Below are 16,540 nucleotides of genomic sequence, written 5' to 3'. Positions count from 1 at the left end.
GTTAGTTCTGGTGCTTACTGAGAAATGCATCTAAGGCTTCTGTCCTTGTTGCCTCCATACGTCTTTCTTTGCCATTGAATTTTTGTGCTTCCTCAATGGGATATTTCCAAAGCTGGAATCCGGAGGAAGGTTGCAGGCTGGGGGCTCTCAGGCTGAGAAGCAGGCTCTTGGTTTGCTGGTAGATCTAGGAAAATTTTGCCAGGGTGATGGAAGTTTGCAATCTAGCAGCAAATTTGGGGAGTCTGACAGGGCTCTGTTGGCTTGGCATGTGGCAGTAAAAGGTGAAAGATCTGCAAACATATTTTAATAGAAACATGAGGCTTATCAGTTGCATCCCCATATTATCAGCTGCCTGAACTCTGATGCTGGTTATGCAGCCTTTTATCACACCTGTGATTACACATTTACCACAGAGCAGATAAAGCAAGGATACAAAGTTGGGCTGTGGCAGAGATTGCTGAGAAGCGCGGAGCGAGCGCCGGAGCTCCTGTGCTGCCGCGGGTTTCCTTCCCTGGAGGCTCTCAGCTGATCCTTGCAGAAATGGCCCTGGGGCTCTGTGCTTCTCCACCAGTTGTGCTTCTGCTCCTGTCCCTGCTGGGTCTGGCTGCTGCTGGGAAGCTCCTGGTGGTGCCGGTGGACGGGAGCCACTGGCTCAGCATGCGGGAGGTGCTGGACATTCTCCAGCAGAAGGGACACGAGGTGGTCGTGGTGGCACCTGAAGTCTCCATGCACATCAAACAATCAAATAACTTTATGATGAAAAGGCACTCAGGCCCCATCACACAGGAAGAGATGGAGGAAGATTTCAAGGCATTTCTACATGCTTCATTAGAAAAAGGATCTTTCCTGGAAAGATTTCCTAAATTGTACCAGCATATGAAAAGACTTGGTAATTTGGCAGTTAGCAGTTGTGAACATCTTCTGCAAAACAAAGAGCTCATGAGCTATCTTGAGGAGAGCAAGTTTGATGCCATCCTTACAGATCCTGTAATACCTTGTGGGGTGATCCTGGCTGAGCATCTTTCCCTTCCTTCTATCTATTTCTTACGAGGAATCCCATGTGGGTTAGATTTTGAAGCCACTCAGTGTCCCAATCCTCCTTCCTATGTGCCCAGATCATTTTCAGACCTGACCGACCGCATGACCTTTTTCCAGCGAGTGAAGAATCTGCTCTTTGACACCCAAAACCTTTTCCTCTGTAATTTTGCCTTTGACCAATTCTCAAAACTGGCTTCAGAGTTCCTGCAGAGGGAGGTGACTGTGCAGGATCTCTTACGCAAGGGCTCTGTTTGGCTCCTGAGGATGGAATTTGTGCTAGACTATCCAAGACCCTTGATGCCCAACATCATTCCAATAGGAGGAGTAAACTGTGCTCACAAGGAGCTGCCTCAGGTGGGTCACATTTTGATTTTAATTTGCGCTGTGATGTAATTTCTGTGTTCAGGAGGCTTGAACCTTGTGTTGCAGGTGGGAATTGCCTTCCCATGTTGAGTGGTTGGATGAATGTTCCTGAATTTTTCTCTCCCTTTCCATTTGTAGGCAGCAGTCCTGTACTTTCTTACCTCTAAAGTGTGCTCTGCATTTGCTGTTTTCATTTCTCATATTCAGAGCTACATTGTGTGACTTTTTGTAACTTGGTACTATCTTAGTGAGTTACAAATTGATCTGTGGGGCTGTCAACGGCATGCAGTCAGGTGCAATTCCTTATTCACAAATTGTAGCTGTAATTGGTTCTGGTGTTTACTGAGGAATGCACCTCAGGCTTCTGTCCTTGTTGCCTCTCTCCGTCTTTCTTTGTTGGTGAATTTTTTGTGTTTTTTCACCTGGGTATTTCCAAAGCTGGAATCTGGAGGAAGGTGGCAGGATGGGGATTCTCAGGCTGAGAAGCAGCCCCTCAGTTTGCTGGTAGATCTAGGAAAGTTTTGCCATGGTGATAATGACTGTTTGCAGTCTAGTAACAAATTTGAGGAGTCTGAACAGGGCTCTGTTGGCTTGGCTGGTGGTGCTCAAAGGTGACAGAGCTGCCAAGATTAATAAAAACATGAGGCTTATCAGTTGCATCCACCTCATCTATCAGCTGCCTGAACTCTACTGCTGTTTATGAAGTCTTTTATCACAGCAGTGATTACACATTTACCACAGAGCAGATAAAGCAAGGATACAAAGTTGGGCTGTGGCAGAGATTGCTGAGAAGCGCGGAGCGAGCGCCGGAGCTCCTGTGCTGCCGCGGGTTTCCTTCCCTGGAGGCTCTCAGCTGATCCCTGCAGGAATGGCCCCGGGACTGAGTGCTTCTCCACCAGGTGTGCTTCTGCTCCTGTCCCTGCTGGGTCTGGCTGCTGCTGGGAAGCTCCTGGTGGTGCCGGTGGATGGGAGCCACTGGCTCAGCATGCGGGAGGTGCTGGACATGCTCCAGCAGAAGGGACACGAGGTGGTCGTGGTGGCACCCGAAGTCTCCCTGCAGATCAAACCATCAAAGAACTTTGTGATGAAAACGTACCCAGTGCCTTTCACTCGGGAAGAGATGGATAAAGTTTTCAAAGGGTCAGTTATGGATTTATTTAAAGGAGGACCTTTTCTGGAAAGAGTCATTAGACAGTACCAACAGGCAAAGAAGACCTCTGCTCTGTTCCTGGCCACCTGCTCACACTTAATCCACAACAAGGAGCTCATCAGGTACCTTGAGGAGAGCAAGTTTGATGCTGTCCTCACAGATCCTGTCCTCCCCTGTGGGGCAATATTGGCCGAGTATCTTTCCCTGCCTTCCGTGTATTTCCTGCAGCAAATTCCATGTGGTTTGGAATATCAAGCCACCCAGTGCCCCAATCCCCCTTCCTATGTCCCCAGAGTATTTACAGACCTTACAGACCGCATGACCTTTCTCCAGCGAGTGAAGAACATGCTCTATGACATCCCAAATTTCTTCCTCTGCGATGTTGTCTTCCAACCTTATGCAGAACTGGCTTCGGAGTTCCTGCAGCGGGAGGTGACCGTGCCGGATCTCCTGCGCCCGGCTTCCATTTGGCTCATGAAGCTGGACTTTGTCTTGCACTTCCCAAAGCCCTTGATGCCCAACATGGTTCTGATTAGTGGAGTAAATTGTGCTTACAAGAAGCTAAGTCAGGTGGGTCACGCTCTGTTTTCTCTTCTTGTTCTTGCAGGCTTTGGAAATTTCAGGGAAGCTGAAGCACAGCTTTCATTAGAAAGGAGGATTTCAAACTGCTCGTGCTTTGCAGGGGGGTGCTTGTTCTGGTATCTGGGAAGGATTATCAGAGTAGAAAGTTGGAGAAAATATTGTGTATGGAGTTAGCTCTGGTAGAATCCCCATTGGTCCTGTGTCTTTGCTCCGAGACAGCTTTGGATAGAAGTGGGTTCCTCAGAGCCTCTTTCATCAAGGTAGTTGATGTGACGCAAGACACACTTTAAATTGAGGACATGTTCATTCAGAATCTGATCCAATCAGGCAGATTTCCTCTACAATTCTGTCTCCTTTCATTCCCTCAATGAGGGATTTTCAATATTCTAAATTGCCATAGGTGCAACAAACATTGTCACCTGGAAGGAAGTTTCAAGTCTCTCTGAGAACCTTCTGTCAAAGCATGCCCAGTGAGCACTGGATTTTCTTTTCTCTGTCATGTCCAGTTTTAAGTGTCCCTACAATCTCTAGTTATTGGTACCTTTGTGTAACTTGGTACACTCTTAGTGACTTAGAAACCCATCTGTGGGGTGGAAAAAGCCTTAGAGTCAGGTGAAATCCATAATAAGCAAATTGTTGTAGTTGGGTCTGGTGTTCACTGAGAATTGCACCTCAGGCTTCTGTCCTTGTTGCCGCCCTACGTCTTTCTTTGCTGGTGAATTTTTGTGCTTCCTCAATGGGGTATTTCCAAAGCTGGAATCTGGAGGAAGGTGGCCGGATCTGGGCTCTCAGGTTGAGAAGCAGCCTCACTGATTGCTGGCAGATCTAGGAAAATTTTGCCATGGTGAGGCATGTTTGCCAGCTAACAGCAAATTTGAGGAGTCTGAAGGGGTTGTGTCGTCTTGGCACGTGGCACTCAAAGGTGAAAGAGCTGCAAAGATTTTGCAATACAAACATGAGGCTTATCGGTTGCATCCCCCATATTTATCAGCTGCCTGAACTCTGATGCTGGTTATGCAGCCTTTTATCACACCTGTGATTACACATTTACCACAGAGCAGATAAAGCAAGGATACAAAGTTGGGCTGTGGCAGAGATTGCTGAGAAGCGCGGAGCGAGCGCCGGAGCTCCTGTGCTGCCGCAGGTTTCCTTCCCTGGAGGCTCTCACCTGCCCTGCAGGAATGGCCCTGGGACTCAGTGCTTTTCCACCAGTTGTGCTTCTGCTCCTGTCCCTGCTGGGTCTGGCTGCTGCTGGGAAGCTCCTGGTGGTATCGGTGGATGGGAGCCCCTGGTTCAGCATCCGGGAGGGGCTGGACATGCTCCAGCAGAAGGGACACGAGGTGGTCGTGGTGGCACCTGAAGTGGCTTTGCACGTCAGACCATCAGAGAATTTTGTGATGAAAACCTACCCGGTCCCCTACACACGGGAAGATATGGACAATGCATTCAAGGCATTTTTTAATATTACATTTCAAGATGGATCTTTTTTTGAAAGATATTTTAAAACAGTAGAAGCTATGAAAAGATCCTCTGAATTATTTTTCTCCAGCTGTAGACATCTTCTGCAAAACAAGGAACTCATCAGGTATCTTGAGGAGAGCAAGTTTGATGCCATCTTTACAGATCCTATAATACCTTGTGGGGTGATCCTGGCTGAGCATCTTTCCCTTCCTTCTATCTATTTCTTTCGAGCAATCCCATGTGGGTTAGATTTTGAAGCCACTCAGTGTCCCAATCCTCCTTCCTATGTGCCCAGGTTATTTTCCGACTTGACAGACCGCATGACCTTTTTCCAGCGAGTGAAGAATTTGCTCTTTGACACCCAAAACCTTTTCCTCTGTAATTTTCTCTTTGACCCATACACAAAACTAGCTTCAGAGTTCCTGCAGCGGGAGGTGACTTTGCCGGATCTTTTTCACAAGGGCTCTGTTTGGCTCTTGAGGTCAGAATTTGTGCTAGACTATGCAAGACCCTTGATGCCCAACATCATTCCAATTGGTGGAGCAAACTGTGCTCACAAGGAGCTGCCTCAGGTGGGTTGCACTTTGATTATAATTTGTGCTGTGATGGATTTCTGTGTTCAGGAGGCTTGAACCTTGTGTTGCAGGTGGAAATTGCCTTCCCATGATGTGTGGTTGGATGAATGCTCCTGAGTTTTTATAGGAAGCAGTCCTGTACCTTCTCACCTCTAAAGTGTGCTCTGCATTTGCTGATTTGATTTCATGTATTCAGAGCTACATTGTGTGCGTTGTGTGACTTTGTGAAAGTTGGGACTCTCTTAGTGATTGGCGAACGCGTCTAAGGGGCTGTCAGATCCTTGCAGTAGGGTGCAATTCCCAATGCACAAATTGCTGTAGTTGGTTCTGGTGTTTACTGAGAAATGCACCTCAGGCTTCTGTCCTAGTTGCCTCTCTACGTCTGTCTTTGCTGGTGAATTTTTGTGCTTCCTCAATGGGGTATTTCCAAAGCTGGAATCCGGAGGAAGGTGGCATGATGGGGGCTCTTAGGTTGAGAAGCAGCCCCTCAGTTTGCTGGTAGATCTAGGAAAGTTTTGCCAGGGTGATGGAAATTTGCAATCTAGCAGCAAATTTGAGGAGTCTGACAGGGCTCTGTTGGCTTGGCACGTGGCACTCAAAGGTGAAAGATCTGCAAACATATTTTAATAGAAACATGAGGCTTATCAGTTGCATCCCCATATTATCAGCTGCCTGAACTCTGATGCTGGTTATGCAGCCTTTTATCACACCTGTGATTACACATTTACCACAGAGCAGATAAAGCAAGGATACAAAGTTGGGCTGTGGCAGAGATTGCTGAGAAGCGCGGAGCGAGCGCCGGAGCTCCTGTGCTGCCGCGGGTTTCCTTCCCTGGAGGCTCTCAGCTGATCCCTGCAGGAATGGCCCTGGGGCTCAGTGCTTCTCCACCAGTTGTGCTTCTGCTCCTGTCCCTGCTGGGTCTGGCTGCTGCTGGGAAGCTCCTGGTGGTATCGGTGGACGGGAGCCCCTGGTTCAGCATCCGGGAGGGGCTGAACATGCTCCAGCAGAAGGGACACGAGGTGGTCGTGGTGGCACCTGAAGTGTCCTTGCATGTCAAACCATCAGAGAACTTTGTGATAAAAATGTACCCTGTCCCCTACACACAGGAAGAGATGGACAATGCATTCAAGGCATTTTTTAATATTACATTTCAAGATGGATCTTTTTTTGAAAGATTTTTTAAAGTAGTAGAAGCTTCGAAAAGATTCACTGATTATTGTTTCTCCAGCTGTGAACAGCTCTTGCGAAACAAGGAGCTCATCAGGTACCTTGAGGAGAGCAAGTTTGATGCCATCCTTACAGATCCTGTAATACCTTGTGGGGTGATCCTGGCTGAGCATCTTTCCCTTCCTTCTATCTATTTCTTACGAGGAATCCCATGTGGGTTAGATTTTGAAGCCACTCAGTGTCCCAATCCTCCTTCCTATGTGCCCAGGTCATTTTCTGGCTTGACAGACCGCATGACCTTTTTCCAGCGAGTGAAGAATCTGCTCTTTGACACCCAAAACCTTTTCCTCTGTAATTTTCTCTTTGACCCATTCTCAAAACTGGCTTCAGAGTTCCTGCAGCGGGAGGTGACTGTGCAGGATCTCTTTCACAAGGGCTCTGTTTGGCTCTTGAGGTCAGAGTTTGTGCTAGAGTACCCCAGGCCTTTGATGCCCAACATCATTCCCATTGGAGGAGCAAACTGTGCTCACACGGAACTGCCTCAGGTGGGTTGCACTTTGATTTTAATTTGTGCTGTGATGGATTTCTGTGTTCAGGTGGCTTGAACCTTGTGTTGCAGGTGGGAATTTTCTTCCCATGTTGAGTGGTTGGATGAATGCTTCTGAATTTTTCTCTCCCTTTCCATTTGTAGGCATCAGTCTTTTGCCTTGTCACCTCTAAAATGTGCTCTGCATTTGCTGCTTTCATTTCACATATTCAGAGCTACACTGTGTGTGTTGTGTGACTCTGTGTAACTTGGTACTCTCTTAGTGAGAGACGAACGTGTCTGAGGGACTGTCAAAGCCTTGCAGACAGGTGCAATTCCCAATTCACAAATTGCTGTAGTTAGTTCTGGTGCTTACTGAGAAATGCATCTAAGGCTTCTGTCCTTGTTGCCTCCATACGTCTTTCTTTGCCATTGAATTTTTGTGCTTCCTCAATGGGATATTTCCAAAGCTGGAATCCGGAGGAAGGTTGCAGGCTGGGGGCTCTCAGGCTGAGAAGCAGGCTCTTGGTTTGCTGGTAGATCTAGGAAAATTTTGCCAGGGTGATGGAAGTTTGCAATCTAGCAGCAAATTTGGGGAGTCTGACAGGGCTCTGTTGGCTTGGCATGTGGCAGTAAAAGGTGAAAGATCTGCAAACATATTTTAATAGAAACATGAGGCTTATCAGTTGCATCCCCATATTATCAGCTGCCTGAACTCTGATGCTGGTTATGCAGCCTTTTATCACACCTGTGATTACACATTTACCACAGAGCAGATAAAGCAAGGATACAAAGTTGGGCTGTGGCAGAGATTGCTGAGAAGCGCGGAGCAAGCGCCGGAGCTCCTGTGCTGCCGCGGGTTTCCTTCCCTGGAGGCTCTCAGCTGATCCTTGCAGAAATGGCCCTGGGGCTCAGTGCTTCTCCACCAGTTGTGCTTCTGCTCCTGTCCCTGCTGGGTCTGGCTGCTGCTGGGAAGCTCCTGGTGGTGCCGGTGGACGGGAGCCACTGGCTCAGCATGCGGGAGGTGCTGGACATTCTCCAGCAGAAGGGACACGAGGTGGTCGTGGTGGCACCTGAAGTCTCCATGCACATCAAACAATCAAATAACTTTATGATGAAAAGGCACTCAGGCCCCATCACACAGGAAGAGATGGAGGAAGATTTCAAGGCATTTCTACATGCTTCATTAGAAAAAGGATCTTTCCTGGAAAGATTTCCTAAATTGTACCAGCATATGAAAAGACTTGGTAATTTGGCAGTTAGCAGTTGTGAACATCTACTGCAAAACAAAGAGCTCATGAGCTATCTTGAGGAGAGCAAGTTTGATGCCATCCTTACAGATCCTGTAATACCTTGTGGGGTGATCCTGGCTGAGCATCTTTCCCTTCCTTCTATCTATTTCTTACGAGGAATCCCATGTGGGTTAGATTTTGAAGCCACTCAGTGTCCCAATCCTCCTTCCTATGTGCCCAGATCATTTTCAGACCTGACCGACCGCATGACCTTTTTCCAGCGAGTGAAGAATCTGCTCTTTGACACCCAAAACCTTTTCCTCTGTAATTTTGCCTTTGACCAATTCTCAAAACTGGCTTCAGAGTTCCTGCAGAGGGAGGTGACTGTGCAGGATCTCTTACGCAAGGGCTCTGTTTGGCTCCTGAGGATGGAATTTGTGCTAGACTATCCAAGACCCTTGATGCCCAACATCATTCCAATAGGAGGAGTAAACTGTGCTCACAAGGAGCTGCCTCAGGTGGGTCACATTTTGATTTTAATTTGCGCTGTGATGTAATTTCTGTGTTCAGGAGGCTTGAACCTTGTGTTGCAGGTGGGAATTGCCTTCCCATGTTGAGTGGTTGGATGAATGTTCCTGAATTTTTCTCTCCCTTTCCATTTGTAGGCAGCAGTCCTGTACTTTCTTACCTCTAAAGTGTGCTCTGCATTTGCTGTTTTCATTTCTCATATTCAGAGCTACATTGTGTGACTTTTTGTAACTTGGTACTATCTTAGTGAGTTACAAATTGATCTGTGGGGCTGTCAACGGCATGCAGTCAGGTGCAATTCCTTATTCACAAATTGTAGCTGTAATTGGTTCTGGTGTTTACTGAGGAATGCACCTCAGGCTTCTGTCCTTGTTGCCTCTCTCCGTCTTTCTTTGTTGGTGAATTTTTTGTGTTTTTTCACCTGGGTATTTCCAAAGCTGGAATCTGGAGGAAGGTGGCAGGATGGGGATTCTCAGGCTGAGAAGCAGCCCCTCAGTTTGCTGGTAGATCTAGGAAAGTTTTGCCATGGTGATAATGACTGTTTGCAGTCTAGTAACAAATTTGAGGAGTCTGAACAGGGCTCTGTTGGCTTGGCTGGTGGTGCTCAAAGGTGACAGAGCTGCCAAGATTAATAAAAACATGAGGCTTATCAGTTGCATCCACCTCATCTATCAGCTGCCTGAACTCTACTGCTGTTTATGCAGTCTTTTATCACAGCAGTGATTACACATTTACCACAGAGCAGATAAAGCAAGGATACAAAGTTGGGCTGTGGCAGAGATTGCTGAGAAGCGCGGAGCGAGCGCCGGAGCTCCTGTGCTGCCGCGGGTTTCCTTCCCTGGAGGCTCTCAGCTGATCCCTGCAGGAATGGCCCCGGGACTGAGTGCTTCTCCACCAGGTGTGCTTCTGCTCCTGTCCCTGCTGGGTCTGGCTGCTGCTGGGAAGCTCCTGGTGGTGCCGGTGGATGGGAGCCACTGGCTCAGCATGCGGGAGGTGCTGGACATGCTCCAGCAGAAGGGACACGAGGTGGTCGTGGTGGCACCCGAAGTCTCCCTGCACATCAAACCATCAAAGAACTTTGTGATGAAAACGTACCCAGTGCCTTTCACTCGGGAAGAGATGGATAAAGTTTTCAAAGGGTCAGTGATGGATTTATTTAAAGGAGGACCTTTTCTGGAAAGAGTCATTAGACAGTACCAACAGGCAAAGAAGACCTCTGCTCTGTTCCTGGCCACCTGCTCACACTTAATCCACAACAAGGAGCTCATCAGGTACCTTGAGGAGAGCAAGTTTGATGCTGTCCTCACAGATCCTGTCCTCCCCTGTGGGGCAATATTGGCCGAGTATCTTTCCCTGCCTTCCGTGTATTTCCTGCAGCAAATTCCATGTGGTTTGGAATATCAAGCCACCCAGTGCCCCAATCCCCCTTCCTATGTCCCCAGAGTATTTACAGACCTTACAGACCGCATGACCTTTCTCCAGCGAGTGAAGAACATGCTCTATGACATCCCAAATTTCTTCCTCTGCGATGTTGTCTTCCAACCTTATGCAGAACTGGCTTCGGAGTTCCTGCAGCGGGAGGTGACCGTGCCGGATCTCCTGCGCCCGGCTTCCATTTGGCTCATGAAGCTGGACTTTGTCTTGCACTTCCCAAAGCCCTTGATGCCCAACATGGTTCTGATTAGTGGAGTAAATTGTGCTTACAAGAAGCTAAGTCAGGTGGGTCACGCTCTGTTTTCTCTTCTTCTTCTTGCAGGCTTTGGAAATTTTAGGGAAGCTGAAACACAGCTTTCATTAGAAAGGAGGATTTCAAACTGCTCGTGCTTTGCAGGGGGTGCTTGTTCTGGTATCTGGGAAGGATTATCAGAGTAGAAAGTTGGAAAAAATGTTGTATATGGAATTAGCTCTGGTAGAATCACCATTGGCTCTGTGCTCCCTGCTCAAGGCAGCTTTGGCTTTGGAGTAGGCTGTTGATGTGGTGCAAGACACACTTTGATTTGAGGAGCACTCCATTTATCCTCTGTCTGATCTCCTCAGCAATTCTGTCTTTTTTTTTTTTTCTTTTTTTTTTCCTTAAAGAAGGATCCTCTCTGCTTTGACTTATCATAAACTCATAAAACATTGTTACCTGGAAGGACATTAAAGTCTTCTCCGAGAACTTTCTATCAGAATATGTCCAGGTCAGGTTGTTCCTTTCTCTCTCTTGTCAAATTTCATGTATCTCCTTAAGAGAACACACTTTATTATATCAAATTGATTCCTGAATCCTGTTTGAATTTTCCATGTTGCACTGATTTTTACCTCTTGTCCTGTCACTGTTAATCTCATTTATTTTCTTTAAATTTTTGTAATCTCCTGCATTCAAGCTGTTGTGCACCTGTCTTGTGGCATGAAATTATCCTGTTCCAGTGTGGAGAGTCTGGTTCTAGCATGGCTTAAAGAAAGAGGCCATGAAGGTATACAGCTGAGGGAAAAGTAAAAGGTAGTTGTAAAGCATTTCCCAGGCTTGATTCTATAAATAATTAGGCTCTCTCAAGCACCACTTGATAAACAATAAGGTTCTCAGACAGTCTTCCCATAACAGTCAAACATTCTGTCCTTGGGCTCTCTGAGAACACTGGTCCTGTTTTCAATAAACAAACCACAGGTATTGTAAAACAAAAGGAGGGGTTTAGAGTTTTCTCTGTAACCTATCGTGAGCTCGAATTTTGCAATATGCATGAAGTTAATTAACACTGTTATATAAAGTGGCTGATTTAATCAATAAATCAAAGTCAATGCTGATCAACGACAGGGTGGGTTGGCTTCCTTCGCTTTCAACATTCCAGAGGCACAACTTTGCATCTGCCTTTGCTGACCTTTATGAGGGCTTTATAGGCCCATTTTTCCAGCTTGTATATCCCAGGCCAGTTGTGCTCTATAGTTAAATTTATATCCAACATCGAAAAAACAAAGTATAAGTTACTTTATTCTTCTAAAATGAATTCATTTCAGCTGGCTTTTTAATGTGCTTTCAAATAGATTTTGGGGTATGCAGAGTATCCTCATGGATTCTATTTTTAATAATAACTATTCCTATTGGGTTTTTCAGATATTTGCTTTACAGAATGCTGAGATAAGTCCGATATTTCAGAAAAAGCTCAATCTCACACAGAAAAAATGGAGGATTTTTAAGACTATTCAAACTTGGCACTCAGGCTAGAAAAGCAGAGAGGCAATAAAGTGCACAGCTAAACCTATGATAATTATGGCAGAGGTCTGGAAAATCTGGAAAATAATAGCTAAAGGCACAAGGGTTACACATAGTTTTTCCCAATATTTGTCCTATGAATAACACTGAAATGCAACAAGCTTAGAGCAAACAAAGGGGAGTATTTTTTCACACCATGGCCCAAAAAAACCTGAATCAGCCACTCAAGAGGTGCAGATTTTCTTTTTTGTAGACAAACCCTCTGAATTTAAAAGGGATTTAGGGGGTTAATAAGAGGTACGGGCTGCCTGCCAGGATTTGTAGGCTTACAGGAGAGATAATCATGGATTGCATTAGCTCAGATATTTGCTGTACTGTTTCCAGCTTACAACCTTGGCACTCATTTCTGTACTTTTGCTTGACTTGCTCCGGCTGTCTCACCTTTGGAATGGGCTGGGCTTGTGGACTTCGGTCTCTGCACTCGTAAACACGTGGAGGGTGTTCATGTGCTGCTCAAAATCCAGTGTCACAACTTCTATGAACTTTTGCTGAACTCTTGTGAACTTCTTTTTTTTTTTTCAAACTTTTCTGAGCTTGTCCTCAAGGGTTTGGGTTGAGGGGGTTTTCTTACCTCTTTAGTGTTGTTTTATAGGGTTTTGTTTTAGTGTCTCACAGATGATACAAGTTTGGCTGAAATGTTAGCAGAGCTTAACTAGGTGGGAGTGATTTGGTACCAAATACCAGGATTTGAGAGGCCTTTATGCAGAGTGAGAGTGTTTTTGCAACTCTGAGCTCACTACTTGAGTATGTACTGCCACCTTGAGGCTTGTTGAATGCTGCATCACCTCATTATTTGAGATCTTTTTACCACAGAAAATGCACCCCTGGCAGGTGAGAATCCCTTCCCTCCACCTCCTGTCATTTTTGGTCTTTCAGTGCTACCCCACTGCCAGCTAGAGCCACAGTTCTGCTTCACCAGCTGCAGAATGGGACTGCATCAAGTTATGGAGCTGTAAAATTGGAAAAGCCCTCTAAAATCAGAGTCCAACCATTAGTCCAGTGCTGCCAAGTCTACCACTAAACCGTGGCCCCAAGGGCCCTGTCCAGGGATGGTGATTTCACCACTCCCCTGGACAACCCCTTTTAGTGCTTGACAACCCTTTCCATGAAGAATTTTTTCCTAATATCCGATCTAAACCTCCCCCCAATGTCTGAAATTCCTTCCTATTTAGTGCATTTTCCATAAACATTACTGTCCTTCTTGCTGGCTTTTAAGAACCCCTTTTCTTTAATTGGCCACATGGAAGACCTCCTCTCCAAATAAACATTTTAGGAAACACTTAGTCTTAATCTTGGAATAACACCTAGGATTAGCCTTGGAAGTGTATTTATCACACTCAGGTACCTTTGGCAAAGGTAGCCATTTCATGGATCAGATTTCCAATCATTCCTACCTGCTCCAAAAGAACCCTTCCAGGCCTGCAGAAACTGATCAGATTTCACTCTGTTCAGGAGTGCTTGGTTGGGGGATCTAAAAGAATCTGTCTTCTCCAGCCAGCTCTTGTCCAGGTACCATTCCTGTATCTTGTGTTGCTCTTGTAAACTTGCAAACTTTTAGCATCCAGCTTTTCCCTGCCCATGTGGAATATGCCTTAATGGCAGGTGAGATCTGCTTGGCCAGGCCCTTCTGTCCAGAAGTATGGACTTCCACATACCATGTACCACAGCCAAGACTTCTGAAATTTGGGAAAGGGACTGTTATTAAGCGCCTTCAAACCTATTTCTCCTGTAGCCTCTCACCCCGAACTCCCGTGGCCCCTCTTGAGCAAGAGCCCCATATTCTGCTGTATCATTGCTTTTCAGAAAGATGTTTAGCCTCGAGCCATTCACCTATGAACTCTGATGGCCCCTCTTGAGCACAAACTGTGCTTTCTGCTCTATCACTGCTTTGCTAAGAAGGTGAAAGGTGGTTGGTTAATGTGTTACCCAAACTTTGGTGACTCTGCTGCTCCATGTGCCAGCTCCAGCTTGCTATGGAGGACATTCTCTGTGAACTCCAGTCACCTTCCTGAGCAAAGATTAGGGGTTAGGTCTTGCTTGTCAACAGTGCAACACAATTCTTGTGATATAAGCTCTGTGGAGTGGCCTTAAATTTGATTACTGATTTGAATCTGGCCCGGGTCAGTTGAGTGCACAGTGAGTCACTTGAAACAACCCTGACACAGCAAAACCCCTCCATGACAACTGCTTTTTCTACTGGTTATTGTGAATAATCTGAGATAACCTAAATGAATAGCAAAGCATAGGTGCCTTGATAGCACTTTAATCAAGGCTTTTATCAGCAATATGGTCTTTGAACTCCAGTAACTTGTATCAGTAAACATTTTGTAGAGATAAAACATTGATGTCCACCACAATATAAATGAGGTACAAGGAGCTTTTTCTTCATATGCTGCTGAACAACACAAGGAGGAGCAGTTTGTTTCTTTGCCTGCCCCCATGACAGTTATGTGGAAGCATCAGGTACATGCTGGGCTTGTGCTTTTCCTTGCTTTCTGGAGTCTGGCAGATGGTGGGAAGCTCTTGGTGGTGCCTCAGGATGGAAGTCATTGGCTGAGCATGCGGATGGTCCTGGAGAAACTCTGGGAGAAGGGGCATGAAATCGTGGCCGTGGTTCCTGATGCTGCCTTGCTCTTGAAAAGCTCCCAGTCCTTCACCATCAAAACGTATTCAGTGCCTTACACCCAGGAGTTTGTGGACCAATACTACCAGAAGTTGGGGGAAAATAGCTTTGAGAGTCTAACGCTCTCACTTTTACTCAGGAACATCACAGAGCTGACCAACATGTTCACTTCTGCTTGTCGGCATCTCTTATCTGACAAAGAGCTCATGAAGTACCTCCAGGACAGCAAATTCAATGCCATAATGATGGACCCTGTGCTGCCCTGTGGGCCCATTCTGGCTGAGTATCTCTCCCTCCCCTCTGTGTACTTCATGCGTGGCCTTCCTTGCACCTTAGACTACAAAGCCGTGCAGTCTCCCAGCCCTGTATCCTACGTGCCCAAGACTTTATCATCTCTTTCCGACCACATGGCGTTCCCAGAGCGAGTGAAGAACTTCTTGATCGGGCTCTCCGAGCCTTTGCTTTGCCACCTGTTTTATTTGAAATACGAGAGCTTGGCCTCCGAGTTCCTGCACAGGGATGTGACGATGCAGGAGCTGTTCAGCCAGGCATCAGTGTGGCTGATGAGATACGACTTTGTTTTTGAGTATCCGCGCCCCATAATGCCCAACATGGTCTATGTTGGAGGCATCAACTGTCTGCAGAAGAAGCCACTCTCAAAGGTTTGTCGCTGCTTACCCTGAGGGTGCTTGTTCAGCATGTGCTTGCTTCAAGTGTTTCCTGTAGTGATATTTGTGTACTTGAGGCAGGGTGTGATCAAATCCAAGGATGGCATGGGAGTGGGAATCTTAGGCTTTGAGATGATCACAAGGCTTGCTGAAGGGTTTTTCTCCAGGAGATCATAGGCTGAGTGGTCACCATCTCTCGTGGCACGCTCTATGTCCAGCCAAATGACAAAACAATTCTAGGTCAGAGGATTTACTATCCCTAAGGAATGTGGAATGCCAGGTAATTGCAGGAGACTTGATTGAACAAAAATTGGAAATACAGAATTAACTCTGTGGATATACCCAGGCGCTTTTGCTGTGACACTGAACATGAAGCTGGGCGAAGCACAGAACACCAGGAGAGGGGATCAGCCTGGGTTTTAGGAAAGGTTCTTCCCCCAGAGGGTGCTGGGCACTGCCCAGGCTCCCCAGGGAATGGGCATGGCCCCAAGGCTGCCAGAGCTCCAGGAGTGTTTGGACAATGCTCTCAGGGATTCGCAGGGTGGGATTGTTGGGGCTGTCTGTACAGGGCCAGGGGATATTTCATGATTCCATGTGCACTTACAGCCCAGAACTAGGGGTGTGCAAAGACAGCAGAGGGAGCTCTGCTGCCTCTGGATTTGTGCGAGCAGCCGTGCAAGATAGCAAATAAGAGGATGGTTGGGAAAGGAAGCGTTCAGGATTGTAACTACTCTCCCTTGTTCAGATTCCCCTTGTGCTGTGCAAATAGTGCAGATTTCCCTGGGTTATTCTGCTTTCAGACACTGTGGTGTTGTGACAGCAGGAGTTATTGCTCTGCTTACAATACATTTACTACTGTAAATTCAGGGCTTTCACTTTGATAACTGCTGTGATAGAGCAACAAATCTGGAGATAAACCTTTACAACCCCCTCTTATCAAACCTCTGTCAATCTTAGCTCCTTGGTTACACTCTGGGGGCACAAAGCAATCCAAAGGTCAGATTTGTGCCGAGTTCCATGTCCAATCAGTGCAGTGGACTCAAGGTAGTGGGTTGATCATTAACTGGATGTTAATGATGTAGTGATTGCTGGTCAGCCCATTCATGGCTCTCATTCAGCCTCTCAGCCCCACAGGCTGTTGGTCACTCCTCCCTCCTGGTGTCAGTCCAGACATTCAGCTTCACCTCACGGCAGCCACTCACTGAAAGCCTTCTCTGTGAACAGATGATAAAACCAATATTTACCCACAGTTAAAAATTACCCCAATTTCTGCCTGTTAAAAATTAAAAACCCACCTTAGTTAAAATTCAAGTGGAAAGCACCCCGTGATTCACTCCTCATCCCCAGCTGCAGTTTCACCGCCGTTTATAACTTCGC

The 16,540-nt window shown here is 46.5% G+C and overlaps 1 protein-coding gene across 8 annotated transcripts in view; it reads left to right on the top strand.

Moving 5' to 3' along the window:
- Positions 1-16,540, top strand: part of LOC132075624 (UDP-glucuronosyltransferase 1A1-like) — an 85,298-nt gene that overhangs the window by 60,020 nt on the left and 8,738 nt on the right. Inside the window, exons 1-2 of one of the 8 annotated variants that reach the window (XM_059476219.1) lie at positions 2,235-2,896; positions 14,930-15,157. The exons of 4 other annotated variants lie outside the window; for them this stretch is intronic. In XM_059476219.1, the coding sequence (XP_059332202.1) occupies positions 2,270-2,896; positions 14,930-15,157 (855 nt within the window). In that variant the 5' untranslated portion in view covers positions 2,235-2,269. Of the gene's footprint in view, positions 1-2,234; positions 2,897-4,314; positions 5,167-7,760; positions 8,613-9,489; positions 10,342-14,929; positions 15,158-16,540 lie in introns of those variants that run through there. 3 more of the 8 variants (XM_059476216.1, XM_059476215.1, XM_059476214.1) reach the window with 3 other exon arrangements.

Source organism: Ammospiza nelsoni, chromosome 7, assembly GCF_027579445.1.
Source record: "Ammospiza nelsoni isolate bAmmNel1 chromosome 7, bAmmNel1.pri, whole genome shotgun sequence".
NCBI lineage: Eukaryota > Metazoa > Chordata > Aves > Passeriformes > Passerellidae > Ammospiza > Ammospiza nelsoni.
Note: the sequence above shows the minus strand (reverse complement) of the source record. Positions and strands in the feature narration are given on the sequence as shown.